Source organism: Centropristis striata, chromosome 15 (genome assembly GCF_030273125.1).
Source record: "Centropristis striata isolate RG_2023a ecotype Rhode Island chromosome 15, C.striata_1.0, whole genome shotgun sequence".
In the NCBI taxonomy this organism is placed as follows: domain Eukaryota; kingdom Metazoa; phylum Chordata; class Actinopteri; order Perciformes; family Serranidae; genus Centropristis; species Centropristis striata.
Genome location: NC_081531.1, coordinates 35,237,976 through 35,254,116, shown reverse-complemented (window position 1 = coordinate 35,254,116; position 16,141 = coordinate 35,237,976). Strand labels below are relative to the sequence as shown.

At 37.0% G+C, this 16,141-nt stretch overlaps 1 protein-coding gene across 1 annotated transcript; it reads left to right on the top strand.

Annotated features, from left to right (window-relative positions):
* The first annotated feature begins 1,781 nt into the window (after window positions 1-1,781).
* Window positions 1,782-15,136, top strand: rtn2b (reticulon 2b). The gene is made up of 7 exons (XM_059351108.1): window positions 1,782-1,868; window positions 4,318-4,553; window positions 4,680-4,818; window positions 6,741-6,810; window positions 9,988-10,034; window positions 11,428-11,486; window positions 12,269-15,136. Exons 1-7 carry the CDS (start codon window positions 1,782-1,784, stop codon window positions 12,375-12,377), a joined length of 747 nt encoding a protein of 248 aa, XP_059207091.1. The 3' UTR covers window positions 12,378-15,136.
* The last annotated feature ends 1,005 nt before the right edge of the window (window positions 15,137-16,141 follow it).

Sequence of the window (16,141 nt, the reverse complement as noted above, 5' to 3'; positions counted from 1 at the left end):
AAAACTGTTTTTAAAGTTTGATAAAACTCACTCGTTATGCTGGTGTTTAAGCAGCTTGTCACAGAGGTACACAAAAAGGAAACAAACTTCCCAGTTTAAATAGATATTATATTATTATTATTATTATTATTATTATATCTAAATCTGTTACACTGACACCAGAACAATGTATGGTTTTGAGGTTTTGAAGGCCTAAAATAAGCAGATTAGCATCTTTATTTAAAGGAGGCAGCTGTATTTTTATTTGAAGAGCCAATTAATGATCAGGTGGAATCATGGCTGACACAGGTCAAAGTACACAAAAACAATTAAAAAGATAAAACAATACAACAATTTGAGACAAAATGCATGCAAGAAAATAATGATGAAAATTGATGACAATAAAGCAAATTAATTTAGATTTAAATGCTAAAATAATAATAATAATAATAACAACATCAACAACAACAACAACAACATAATAATAATAATAATAATAATAATAATAAAAAGAAAAGGCTAGACAAAACTGAAATAAACAAAGAAAATGTATATTAAATAATGGTATAAAATGGTAAAAAAAATGTACACAATAATAATAATAAAAATAATATAATAATATAATGATTATAATTAAAAGCAAGATAAAATAGACAAGGAAAAAAAGACAAATAATATATAATAGTGCAATTGGTAGTTAAAATATAATGATAATAATAATAATAATAACAACAACAACAACAACAACAACAAAATAATAATCATAATCATAATAAAAAGTAAAGGCTAGGCAAAACTGAAATAAACAAAAAAAAAGTATATTAAATAATGGTATAAAATGGTAAAAAAAATTTTTATACAATAATAATGATAATAATAATAATAATATAATGATGATAATTAAGTAAAAGCAAGACAAAATAGACAAGGAAAAAAAGACAAATAGTATATAATAATGCAATTGGTAGTTAAAATATAATAATAATAATAATAATAATAATAATAATAATAATAATAATAATAATAATAATAATGATAATAATAATAAAAAGTAAAGGCTAGAGAAAACTGAAATAAACAAAAAAAATGTATATTAAATAATGGTATAAAATAGTAAAAAAAATGTGTACAATAATAATAATAATAATAATAATAATAATAATATCAATAATAATAATAATAATATAATGATGATAATTAAGTTAAAGCAAGACAAAATAGACAAGGAAAAAAAGACAAATAATATATAATAATGCAATTGGTTGTTAAAATATAATAATAATAATAATAATAATAATAATAATAATAATAATAATAATAATAATGTAACACACAGTAGACTGCTATCCTGTAACTTGGGTAATATCTGAGTCATTAGTTTGTCATGAATGCTGGAGGAGAGAACAGCCTGCTGACACTTGATCATGTTTTTATTAATCTTGATTGGTGATGAATTTTACATTAAAGGCTGTTTCTGACTGACGGCTGAATGTGGAGACCTCAGGGTGCAGGGTGGCCTCGGACAGCATGAGGAACCAAGAGAGCCTCTGAGAGCTGAGGGACATGTACATGCTGATGTCTCAGGTTCCCAAAGTGAGTGTGTGTGTGTGTGTGTGTGTGTGTGTGTGTGTGTGTGTGTGTGTGTGTGTGAATCCAAACAGGGGGTATCCAATACAGGATAAAATTAGGCCAGCCAGGCCTTATACTGCTGACGGAGCTGGGGTGGCCAAAAAAAGCCTGCAGTGAGAGCCAACAGTGGAAGCACAAGGAAGGGAGGAAAGCAAGCAGGAATCATCGCCGAAATGGCCACCAAACGTAAGAAAAAACATGGTGTGACAGCTTTAAGAACAGTGAATGAGAGCAGACAGGGAGCTGGTCAGAGTCCAGCTGTCAGGTGGAGGAAGAACAGAGAATTTATTCATTTTCCCTCCGCTGGGCGGTGTGAACACAGACAGGATGACCAGTCAAATACTGAGTCCTGCATGTCTGTCATTTGTTGGACAGATGGGACTGGACTAAATGAGACTCTGTCGCTGATTGAATGTTTGTTTGTTTGTTTCATTCTTAAAGGTCCAAATTGTCCAATAAGTATAAATGATTGATGTTTTCCTCACTGCAAAAAAGCCAACTTGTATTTTTTGGCCTAAAACAGTGATTTAAACTAAATATTTTAAGTTTTGTTTTTGAGTTTGCTCAACTCTGAATTCAGATTTTTGAACTCATAATTTTACATTGTAATAACTTTTAATCCTTACTTATGCTAACTTCTGCAATGTGCTGAATTGGCACGATTGTAACGCCGCTATGAAATGTCAGCTAATGTTGTGACCACAATTTTAAGTTAGCATTAATACGCTAATGGCTACTCTTGTAGCTGTAACAAGCAGTGCCGCTAGCATCAGTTAGCTGCTAGCATCAGTTAGCCGCTAGCTTTCACTAATGACCGAATTTCAGCGGTTTCCCGCAATTCACAACAAAGTAATAAGAGTTATCAGAACTATTGTCCCTTGTTGTGAACCCCAACTTAAAGATATAAGTAACAACAACAACTTTGAGCAGACAACTGGCTTCCTTTGTTGTGCTAACTTACATTATTGCCCTAAATGTCAATAATTTATATTTCCAAGTTTTACCAACTTAAATCACTGTTTTAGGCCAAAAAATACAAGTTGGCTTTTTTGCAGTGTGTATTTTTGGTGATCTTCTGAAGTAAACATATATTTTACAGGGTTCAGAGGGTTAAGATAAAAGGTTGGGAACCGCTGACTTAGATAGATGGCAGCAGGGTTTTAAAGAGCCTCAAACCTGCGTTCACATAGTTTAATATCTGTTTGTAAAGAAGTGATGCCAGCAGTAGGTCTGCGTGGTTCTAACACCTTTATTCAAACGACCCAGTTCCTCCTCCATCTTCTTCTGTTTATTACAAACAAACCTGCTGCTGTTGACAGAAATGGGACACATATTTTTCCCTCTGTGTCAGGGAAGCTTTACTAATACAGGAGGAAAAATGGACAGGAAATAACTCTAAAAATATAGATTTTAAGATTTTGTAAGAGCTGTGACAACAACTAAATCATTAAATATGCCAGCGACCTATATAAATGCTGCAAGAAAACCCCCCAGCATTATTTGGTTGTATTCAGTATTTTATCTTCACAATGTCAGCTTACAGTTCATATATATTCATACAGTTCGGCTCCTTTACGAGAAAATCTTGCCTCGTATTCAAATCAAGGACATCCTCCGCAGAGGTACTTTTTGTTCATCTTCTTTGCTGCCAAAAAAAGCCGAAAAATATTTAAGGAAAAAAGATGCATCAGCTTGAATGTGTTGCTTTTAATAATGCACTTAGCACATTTCTGAATTAATAATAAATAAAGCAATAATCATGCTGTGAGTCACAGTATAATTTAAGATCCCTACACACTAAAACATTAAGTGAGCCTTCTAATGTTAATCTCAAGGTAATTATCTCATTAAAACATGTACAACCCAGATTTCATAAAAGTTCAGATGCACTGTAAAATGTGAATAAAACAACAGAATGCATCAAATTCAGAAAATGATTCATTCTGATTAAGCATGTTGGTCGCAAAGGATTTTGTAAATAATTGCATTCTTTTTTATTACATTTTTTGAAGCACCCCAAGTACAAACAAAAAAAAACCCCAGCTACCCACTTTCTGTCTTTTTGTTTTCCACAAAAAAAACCATGTGAATTATTTATTTATTTATTTATTTTTAGGGTTAAACGTTACAGTTAGGGTATATTTATTAACATTAGTAAATCAAATTGTGTCCAGTAGTCACCAATGGTGTTAGTGTTAACTAAGATATTTATTCATGATAGATAGATAGATAGATAGATAGATAGATAGATAGATAGATAGATAGATAGATAGATAGATAGATAGATAGATAGATAGATAGATAGATAGATAGATAAACGACAATAACAATAAACAACAATAGAAAAAAACACAGAATAGAACAAGGACACTTAAGGAGTTAAAAAAAGAAGATCAGTTGGTAGGTTGGCAAGATGATGGTAATTATACTGATGATATGATGATATATATATATATATATATATATATATATATATATATATATAATAGTACAATATATAATATATAATATAATATGTAACAATAAATAGTAACAATATAAAATTATTATAAATAAAATAATATGATATATAATATATTATAAAAATATTTAAGAGCTAAAATAATAATAGCAATAATAAGAATAATACAAGTTAATAAAAAACAAAAAAAAAGTGTTAATAATAGTGTGGCAGTAACGATTATACATTCGGTAACGCTTTATATTAAGGTCCTTGTCCTTGCCCTTCTCTGTGTAGTTGTGGATCTGGTGTATTGGCGGCCGATGAGGAGGACCGGCGTGGTGTTCACGGGGCTGGTGGTCAGTCTGGCCAGTCTGTTCCAGCTCAGCGCCCTCACCGTCGTCTCCCACGTCCTGCTGGGCGTCATGTCCGTCACCTTCGGCCTCCGCCTCTACTATAAACTGCTGGAGCTGCTGCGCTGGAACCCCGGGGTCCACCCCTTCCAGTCAGTCTGCTCAGTTACACTTCTCTAGTGTGTTTTTCCATCTACGGCTCTCAATGGGTCGATAATTTCAATCATGTAGCACTTGTGGCTAAATGTAGGTCCTGATTGTTTGGTTCGTGTCCTCAGGTCGTATCTGGACCCAGACAGCTCTCTGACAGATAAGGAGACGGTGATGCTGGTGGAGCAGGTGGTGCTGCTGATCGCATTCGCCCTCACAGAGATCAAACGACTCATTTTCATCGAAAGCGTTGTTGACTCCATTAAGGTTGGATGAAATAATGACCTAATAATGTACAGCAGCTATTCTTAACCTTGGGGTCGGGACCCCAATTGGGGTCGCGAGATGATTTCTGGGGGTCTTTTTGGTCATGTAATGTCTTTTTTTTGGTCATTTTGTGTCTTTTCTGGGTCATTTTGTGTCTATTTTTTTGGTCTTTTTGGTCATTTTGTGTCTTTTTTGGGTCATTTTGTGTCTATTTTTTTGGTCTTTTTGGTCATTTTGTGTCTTTTTTTGGTCTTTTTGGTCATTTTGTGTCTTTTTTGGGCCATTTTGTGTCTTTTTTGGTCATTTTGTGTCTTTTTTGGATCATTTTGTGGCCAATTTGTGTCTTTTTTTGGTAATTTTGTTTCCTTTTTGGTTGCTGTGTCTTTTTTTGGTCATTTTGTGCCTTTTTTTTTGTCTTTTTGTGTCTTTTTTGGATCATTTTGTAGTCAATTTGTGTCTTTTTTTGGTAATTTTGTTTCCTTTTTGGTTGTTGTGTCTTTTTTTGGTCATTTTGTGCCTTTTTTTTTGGTCATTTTGTTTATTTTTTGGGTCATTTTGTGTCTTTTCTGGTCATTTTGTGTCTTTTTTTAGTAATTTTGTGTCTTTTTTTTGTCATTTTGTTTCTTTTTCGTATGATCTGAACTGTGCATGTGAGATTCTGTTCAGTGAGCGGGGTCGCGGACAATATGCATATTAAATAGGGGGTCGTGACTCAAAAAGGTTGAGAACTACTGATGTACAGTTTGAACAGTGGTGGTTCTAGACCAGTGTTCCTGTGGGGGCCAAGGAGGGGCCAGTGTTTAATCAGAGGGGCACATTAAAAACAGCAAAGATGATATTTAAGCATTCAAAACCTTTATTTTAGCTTATTTAAACATCTTATTTAAGTATATTTGGAAGATATAAATACATTGATTTAAACAATGAGACTCACCAACAATAACAATTATTTTTGTACAACAATAACATTTTACTTTTTTATATTTTGGAAGTGCAGGACAGTAATAATGATCTTATTTTATAAATACACAAGCTTTTATTGAACAATTAAACTATGAAACAATGTACACACTCTGGGTTCCTTTTGTGTACAATGAGATATTGTTTGAACAAAAAATAGGTAAGAATTGTTCTGTCGTTCATAGTTTTTCATCATTTTATTATTAATTTGACGCAGGGGCCACAGCAGGGGCCCAGGGCTTCTTCACAGGGGCAGTGGCCCCTGGAGGCCCCTGTGTAGAACCGCCACTGCGTATGAACACAAAACTGATTCATAAAACATAAAAGCTGAATGATTAATGGAAGGTAGATTATCAACTTGTATGGGCACATGGTTGTGAGTTTTAACCCTCTGAAACGTTGTTCTCAGGCATTATCGATGGAATTTGAATTTTTCAGACCTTGTATGGATCAAAGGTTACAAAAAGTGTAGAAAAAGTAACCAAATGAAGCTTAAAATTGTGATATCTCTGTCAAAATCATTTTATTCTACATGTTTCATTTAAAATGTCGCCAAAAATAAGCCTTTTGGAATAACTAGATCCTGTTACGTCACGTGACAAATATTCACCGAAAATCTGCTTACACAGAGCAGAGAGGAGAGGACAGGAGAAATGCAAATTGTTCAAAATGTGCAATATATGGAGACCAATTTTTACTTTCCTATATTTGTGGCACTTGGGCACTTGGAAAAGTCTACAAGACCACAGTGAGTAAAATGTAAAAGCCATCATGAAACAGCTTGTAGGAGTTAAAGAGGGTTAAACCAACTTAGAGCTGCACAGTTGGGGTGTTGATTCTCAGTGTGACTGGCAGTATAATTATCGCCTTCCCATTACTGGAACTATTTGTTTAAACTTTATTATTGCATCACAATTGCATTAATTAACAATGCTTAATTTTCTCTCTCTTTGTTTTCTTAGTTTGCTCTGCTGCTGTATCTGCTGGCCTATGTTGGTGTAGAAACCAGCGGACTGACTCTGGTGATAACGGGTGAGTTCTTCATGCAAAAATGACTTGTGAGTGTTTTGAGACTGTAGATCAGTGGTTCCCAACCTTTTTCTTGAGGGTCCCACATTTTTACCATTGTAAACTTTGGCGACCCCCCGCCCCCCCATTGTCCATTGTCCGAAGTCAATGTGACTTTCATGGTACCCTCTCTTTTTCTTTTTGAGATATTCAGCATTTTCGTCTCCCGCAAGGTGAGGTTACCACTAGGTGAGGTTACCCCTAGGTGAGGTTACCGCAAGGTGAGGTTACCACTAGGTGAGGTTACCACTAGGTGAGGTTACCTCTAGGTGAGGTTACCCCTAGGTGAGGTTACCGCAAGGTGAGGTTACCACTAGGTGAGGTTACCTCTAGGTGAGGTTACCCCTAGGTGAGGTTACCGCAAGGTGAGGTTACCACTAGGTGAGGTTGCCCCTAGGTGAGGTTACCTCTAGGTGAGGTTACCGCTAGTTGAGGTTACCTCTAGGTGAGGTTACCCCTAGGTGAGGTTACCGCAAGGTGAGGTTACCACTAAGTGAGGTTGCCCCTAGGTGAGGTTACCTCTAGGTGAGGTTACCGCTAGTTGAGGTTACCCCTAGGTGAGGTTACCCCTAGGTGAGGTTACCGCAAGGTGAGGTTACCACTAGGTGAGGTTGCCCCTAGGTGAGGTTACCACTAGGTGAGGTTGCCCCTAGGTGAGGTTACCTCTAGGTGAGGTTACCGCTAGTTGAGGTTACCCCTAGGTGAGGTTACCACTAGGTAAGGTTACCACTAGGTGAGGTTACCGCAACGTGAGGTTACCGCTAGGTGAGGTTACCACTAGGTGAGGTTACCGCTAGGTGAGGTTACCGCTAGGCGAGGTTACCACTAGGTGAGGTTACCTCTAGGTGAGGTTACCGCTAGGTGAGGTTACCTCTAGGCGAGGTTACCGCTAGGTGAGGTTACCCCTAGGTGAGGTTACCGCTAGGTGAGGTTACCACTAGGTGAGGTTACCACTAGGTGAGGTTGCCTCTAGGTGAGGTTACCGCTAGGTGAGGTTACCTCTAGGTGAGGGTACCGCTAGGTGAGGATACCGCTAGGGGAGGTTACCTCTAGGTGAGGTTACCACTAGGTGAGGTTACCACTAGGTGAGGTTACCGCTAGGTGAGGTTACCGCTAGGTGAGGTTACTGCTAGGTGAGGTTACCACTAGGTGAGGTTCCCACTAGGTGAGGTTCCCTCTAGGTGAGGTTACCACTAGGTGAGGTTACCGCTAGGTGAGGTTACCGCTACGTGAGGTTACCGCTAGGTGAGGTTCCCACTAGGTGAGGTTCCCTCTAGGTGAGGTTACAGCTAGGTGAGGTTACCTCAAGGTGAGGTTACCCCTAGGTGAGGTTACCGCTAGGTGAGGTTACCCCTAGGTGAGGTTACCGCTAGGTGAGGTTACCCCTAGGTGAGGTTACCTCTAGGTGAGGTTACCACTAGGTGAGGTTACCACTAGGTGAGGTTACCCCTAGGTGAGGTTACCACTAGGTGAGGTTAACGCTAGGTGAGGTTGCCGCAAGGTGAGGTTACCCCTAGGTGAGGTTACCCCTAGGTGAGGTTACCGCTAGGTGAGGTTACCCCTAGGTGAGGTTACCTCTAGGTGAGGTTACCGCTAGGTGAGGTTACCTCTAGGTGAGGGTACCGCTAGGTGAGGATACCGCTAGGGGAGGTTACCTCTAGGTGAGGTTACCACTAGGTGAGGTTACCACTAGGTGAGGTTACCGCTAGGTGAGGTTACCGCTAGGTGAGGTTACTGCTAGGTGAGGTTACCACTAGGTGAGGTTCCCACTAGGTGAGGTTCCCTCTAGGTGAGGTTACCACTAGGTGAGGTTACCGCTAGGTGAGGTTACCGCTACGTGAGGTTACCGCTAGGTGAGGTTCCCACTAGGTGAGGTTCCCTCTAGGTGAGGTTACAGCTAGGTGAGGTTACCTCAAGGTGAGGTTACCCCTAGGTGAGGTTACCCCTAGGTGAGGTTACCGCTAGGTGAGGTTACCCCTAGGTGAGGTTACCTCTAGGTGAGGTTACCGCTAGGTGAGGTTACCACTAGGTGAGGTTACCACTAGGTGAGGTTGCCTCTAGGTGAGGTTACCGCTAGGTGAGGTTACCTCTAGGTGAGGGTACCGCTAGGTGAGGATACCGCTAGGGGAGGTTACCTCTAGGTGAGGTTACCACTAGGTGAGGTTACCACTAGGTGAGGTTACCGCTAGGTGAGGTTACCGCTAGGTGAGGTTACTGCTAGGTGAGGTTACCACTAGGTGAGGTTCCCACTAGGTGAGGTTACCGCTAGGTGAGGTTACCTCTAGGTGAGGGTACCGCTAGGTGAGGATACCGCTAGGGGAGGTTACCTCTAGGTGAGGTTACCACTAGGTGAGGTTACCACTAGGTGAGGTTACCGCTAGGTGAGGTTACCGCTAGGTGAGGTTACTGCTAGGTGAGGTTACCACTAGGTGAGGTTCCCACTAGGTGAGGTTCCCTCTAGGTGAGGTTACCACTAGGTGAGGTTACCGCTAGGTGAGGTTACCGCTACGTGAGGTTACCGCTAGGTGAGGTTCCCACTAGGTGAGGTTCCCTCTAGGTGAGGTTACAGCTAGGTGAGGTTACCTCAAGGTGAGGTTACCCCTAGGTGAGGTTACCCCTAGGTGAGGTTACCGCTAGGTGAGGTTACCCCTAGGTGAGGTTACCTCTAGGTGAGGTTACCGCTAGGTGAGGTTACCCCTAGGTGAGGTTACCTCTAGGTGAGGTTACCTCTAGGTGAGCTTACCGCTAGGTGAGCTTACCACTAGGTGAGGTTACCACTAGGTGAGGTTACCGCTAGGTGAGGTTACCGCTAGGTGAGGTTACCGCTAGAATCCCATTACATTCATTTACAGATTTTAACTTTTATTTTATGGTAAATATTTGTAATAAAAGTAATTTCCTTTTTTTGTATGGCATTTTCACTTAATGATGATAAAAGTGATACAGTACATTTCTCTAAAATGACTATTTTTTCCATGATGTGGTTAATTTAAGGCATACAAAAGTGACTGTAAAAGTTAAGGAAAGTTGATGGACATGGTTTGAAGACAGAAAGGACACAATGTCAAAAGTTAAAGTCAAAATAGAATAAAAATTATTCCATAATACTGAAATCTCTTCTGCTTTGTCTTTGTTTCACAGCTGTGATTATTGTTTTCTCCCTTCCTCTGTTGTACAAAAAGCAGCAGGTGAGAGTTTCATTTTGTTTTTTGTTTTTTTTACAATCAAAAACCTTCACTGAACTACAAAAAAATGATACATTTTAATACAAAATAACTATTTTGAAAATGCAGTGGTGGAATGTAACGAAGTACATTTACTCAAATACTGTCCTTAAGTACATATCTGGAAATACTCATAATATGAGTATTTCCAGATATGTTACTTTATATTTCTACTCCACTACATTTAGAGGTAAATATTGTACTTTTTACTAATTTTTACTATATTTAGCTGACAACTTTAGTTACTTTTCAGGTTGAGATTAAATAAAAACATGATCAATTTTAAATGACTATGCATGTTTAAATTTTTTTTACATTAAAATGCTGGAAAACACTTATAATAAGGTCCTTAATAACCATTAATTAACACGTAATAAGGCATTGTTCTTGCTTTAGATCCGGTAGTTGCAAAAAGCATAGTTAACTTATAGTTAACTTATAATAGATGAGCAATAAAGTATATTTTAATATCAATAAGCAAACAAAATAAGATTAATAAAGGCATGGCAAAGACATAATGGGTGGGTCATGGGTGTTTGTAATGCCATTATTAACACTTATATAAGCTTATAAACACACAATAATGTTAATAAGCATCTTGTACGGACTTACAAGGGCCTTATTACTTGTTAATTAATGGTTATTACAAGGACCTTAATATAAAGCGTTACCAAATGCTGCCTACACAAATTCACCAAATAACAATGCAATAATTGTATATTTGGAATATATAAAACAATCTGAGTGGAGACATTCTGCATACTGTATACTTATACTTTTTATACTTTAAGTACATTTTGATGCTGATACTTTTGTACTTTTACTTCAGTAAGTTTTGAATGCAGGACTTTTACTTGTAGTGGAGTAATTTCACAGTGTGTATTAGTACTTTTACCTCAGTGAAGGATCTGAATACTTCTTCCACCACTGTGAAAATGACTTTGCAGATATGTTTTGATATATAGAGATACAATTTCTTATTTTGAAGTGTTGAGTATCAGGGGAGAGGCCTAGATAAGTATTTTATACTTCAGCCTACTCCCTTTTTTTTCGAACGAAAATGATATAGGGAAATGTATATTGAATATTAAGTTAACTGGTTCTTATTTCTATCTTATTACTTAAAACGGGGCAGATGCATGTATATGTATAGGGCTTTAAATACTGTATGTGTGTAAATGTTTATATGTTTATGTACATCTGTATAATGATGCCTATGTGAGTATGTGTATGAATATGTATATGCATCTAGCCTACGCTGTTTTAGTTTATGTTGTTTATTTATTTATTTTTTGGTACGAAAAGAATAATTAATGAAAAAACTATACTGACCTGTATGTGCATTTTTGTGTGACAGCTGCGGTTAAGACGGATGGTCAGAGCGGTCAAAGCATTTGTAAAGAAAATCAAAACCATGTAAGTAATCTGCCATTTGTATAATGCATAATGCTCTTTCATTTGCTGACAATACACTACTGGTCAAAAGTTTTAGAACACACCAACTTTTCCAGAATTTAATTGAAAATGATGCAGTTTAATGTCTCAGTGTACTCTGAAATGAATGCACATTTGCAACATTTAAAATTCTTTATTGAGCATGATAGTGTTTTGAAAGTAAAAAAAAGATTCAAAATCACATTTTATGTTGGACTAAAGGACTAAAAAAAGACACAAAATGACCAAAAAAAGACATAAAATGACCAAAAAAAGACACAAAATGACCAAAAAAAAAGACACCAAAAGACACAAAATGACTAAAAAAAGACACAAAATGACTTTTTTTTTTTTTTTTTGTAAGTCATATTGTGTCTTTTTTGGTCATTTTGTGTCTTTTTTAGTCATTTTGTGTCTTTTGGTGTCTTTTTTTTGTCATTTTGTGTCTTTTTTTAGTCCTTTAGTCCAACATAAAATGTGAATTTGATAGAGTTAAGTTGCTAACCCATTTCTTGTTCCCTGAAAAAGGCCTACCGTACTTGTATAATTCTGAAATGTACATTATTTTCCAGTTTTGGTTAAGCTTACCTTTTTTTATTTACCTCTGGCAGTTCACCACTTACCTTTGGACCCTTTCAAGCTGTTCATTTGACTTGAACTGCTTGAATTTCAATAAAAAACTGGAAAAATTGGGGTGTTCTAAAACTTTTGACCGGTAGTGTATATGTGCATCTTTTTGTTCTGATGGCTGTGTTTTGTTGCAGGTGTCTGGGCCTGTATGAGTCAGTGAGACCCCCTCCTGCCCCTGCACCCGCCCCAAAAGCTGCCCCCGCTGCTGCACCCGCCCCCAAACAGAAAGCCAAGTCAAAGTAACGTGTTGGTGTCGTGTTGAGAGCATCCGAGGGATCTGGGATTTGGAAAATGTTGGACGGTACATCCTCTGTGGGGCTGCTGAGGGGCAGCTTGTTCCTCTTTTCTCCACCGTTATGTTTGTTTATGGGAGCAAGATTTAATTGATCCTGACAGCTGAAACAAAGCTGCCATTCACTCTCAGAGAAAGAGTGGAAGCGAATGAGGAGAAGAATTTTATTTACTGAGATGCTTTCTGTGGGCAGCGTTTAATATACACAGTTCACACAGTCATCCACTCCGAGCAGGGACAGAATATCACTGTTTTTTTCGATGATAACAGGTCTATTTTTACCTAACCAGGGAGCACCGTGTTCCTTGTGAGCAGCAGAATTATTCATAAAGAAGCAGTGAAGCATTATTGCTGCTCTTATTATGCATCATCATAAATTGGATAAAATAAATCTGACATGAGCATCATGAATGGTTTTGCACTTGCTACCTTGAATAATTAGCAAAAGCTTTTTTAAGCAGCAACAACTTGCAACTTTTATGAGACTTAACATGAGAAATAATGAGAGCGTCTCCTCTGCTCTTCATGCTAATTGCATTTAATCAGGTTCAACAGCGACTTCCTGCTGCTCTCGGGGCAGTTACGTGATTAAACAAATCTTAACAAAAGGAAAGGTAACTTTTACTGTCCTGCAGTACTCTCAGTACTCTTTTTGGACTGATTAATGACACAGAAAGATGTTGCTTGGTGGCACAAAACAGCAGCATTTTTATACTTTGAAGATAGGACAACTTTATTTCTGCTCTCATATTTTTACTGTTAAAATTGTTACTGTTGCTGCAATGGAAGCAAGCTGTGAAAACAACATTTAAATATTAGAGTTTATTCACAGACAACAAAATATGTGAGTGAGCCCAAAGTAGAAGCACATGCAATTGTTTAAAGCTGCATTAACCCTTTGGAGTCAATATTGACTTAGGTGGATTTTGCAGATTTTCTGTGCATTTATTTTTGCAGCTTTTAAGCTTTTAAACTGTCCTCATGTCACATGCAAGATATTATTTATTCAGCACAAACTCAGATTATTCATTTTGTCAAAGTGTACAGCTGCCAGGGACCCACAGGGCCGATAAAATTGTGATTGTCTTTCAAAATACTATTTAAGAACAGTTCTAAGTTGTAAAACATATTGGATAATGCATAATGTAAAAAATAAAACAATACATTTGTCTATTTACATACAGTTTTTGTGCATTTGAAAGACTCTAAAAATCTCTAAAAATGTGAATAATTCACACAAAACAGCACTTTAAATTGGTTTGCTCAGCTTGTTAATATATAAATAAAGTTATGTTAATGTAGGTAAAACATAACTCCCTGATCAATAGATGGACTCCAGAGGATTAATTAACCTCTTTTTTGCAGAATGCAGAACAAGCTGTAAACAAAACACTCATAAGAGTCATGCAAGCATATGTTGCAAAACATGATCATTTTTGGTGAAATAGTCATAGTTTTAATCCTTGGATATTTTTCCGTAAAATCAATCATGACACTGTGTCGCAGAAGAGCGCAGAATTTAATGTTTTTATCAGGATCTAGTTATTCCAAACGGTTTATTTTTGGTGACGTTTTAAATGAGGGACGAAGAATGACAAAATAATGATTTTGACAGAAATATCACAATTTTAAGCTTCGTGCAGGGTACTTTTGCTAATGGAAACTTTTGCGTTCACTTAAAGGAAACATTAATTTCAGATGTTCAGGTTTAGAGGGTTAAACACGTTTTCACAGAACTACTTGGTTAGATTGAGGCACCATTAAGTTCAGGAAGAAAAATGATCGTTATTTTGGTGAAAAAGTGACATAAAATACAGAAGTTGATGCATCGTAACTTAAAATTACAATGTTGACTTTTAGTTCCACAGGGAACACAAACAGCGGCCTCCTGAGAAATAGTCCTGCGTTTTTTAAGCTTTGCTTTTTCGGTCTTTATACTACGTCGTCTGAAGAGCCTGAACAATTTTTTTCAAGTCCAGCAGACGCAGAACAATGCAAGCATTCACGTGGAGTGATGTTACTGGCCAATATTTACTCTATTTTTAGCTATTTTTTGTTCTTCATCAATGCCTGAGGGAAATTCGCTAGTCACTAACTTTTGCTGCTGAGCAAGTCGTGTTTGGACAGATTTTGAAATTGAAAATAATCACCCAATACCAGACAAGTTGTTGGCAGGAAAACCAAAACTATGAGCAGAAAGATGCTAAAAAAAACAAACACCTGCACAACTGTGTGAACCAGCTGCATAATAACCTGCCTTCAGAGGACATTTCAGTAGAAAAACTAGAATGTACAGATTTAACCCATAAGAACCTATGGTGACACCAGTGTAACAAACACTTTAAATCTTCTATAATCTCCCATATTCAGCTTTATGCTTCACATTAACTCATTAAATCCCTAAGTGACGTATACTCAACACCCTGGTGTGGTGGTCATGTGACTTTAACAGGAAGTGACTTCTCCAAAATGTAGCTGTGACTGGGAATAGAAATGTGAAAAAGTAGCTAATTTCAAAAAGCTTATTTTTTTGTTACTAGGCTAAGTTTAAACCCTTTTAACAATTCTTATCCGTTTATAGAATGTCCTGTATTGCATTTTCTGACCATGTTTCCTGAACAAATTAGAGTCACAATTTTGACAATTTATGGAGATGCAAACAAAAAGGCAAATGGTTATTTGTTTTTATTTATTACTAATTTATTACTTTTTTAAATTAAAAATAAATCTGAAAAATAATTTATTGTTAAACAGCACTATTAATGTCACAATTTTGATAAATCTTGTGGAGCTGCAAACAAAAAGGCGAATTTGTGTTTCTGTTAGCAGAAAATGTGTCTATTTTTTTTATTTTAAAATAAGAAATATCCTAAACATAAATACCATAAACGCCCAATGTAACATATATGTCACATCACAGATCTTTGACATTTAGGGGAAGTATTTTTTAAAAACATCATAAATGTGTTCTATGTGGTCCACTTAGTTTGTGGTATATCCCCCATAATTTTCCTTTTAAGGATAACTGGGTCTGGGTTCTTATGGGTTAATACCATACTTTAAACACTTATTATCAAACATTAGACAGAAAGCCAGTTGCTTAAATAAAGACACAAAAGTAGGTCAATTGAGTCATCTTGTCTCACTTCCAGAAAAAAACAAACCAACAAATAAAGCAGAGTGTGTTGTTGACAGCTTGTGAAGAGCTGGAGGGTCAGTTTGATGAGGAGGTTCGAGGTCAGCTCGATGCAGAAAAAACACTTTAGGAAGCTGTTAAAGTCCAAACTTAGATTATTCTGTCTCCAGTGTCAGACGTTTCGTCGACATCCTGAAGGCAGAATCATCACGCCTACGCCATCAAGAAAATAACATCCAACTCAAGAGCTTTCTCTTTATTGTTTTTGATACAATTACACTGCAAAAAAAAGCCAACTTGTATTTTTTGGCCTAAAACAGTGATTTAATTTGGTAAAACTTGGAAATATAAATTATTGACATTTAGGTCAATAATGTAAGTTAGCACAACAAAGGAAGCCAGTTGTTGTTACTTATATCTTTAAGTTTAAGTAACTTATTTCTTTGTTGTGAAATTCGGTCGTTAGCGAAAGCTAGCGGCTAACTGATGCTAGCGGCTAACTGATGCTAGTGGCTAACTGATGCTAGCGGCTAACTGATGCTAGCGGCGCTGCTTGTTACAGCTACAAGTGTAGCCATT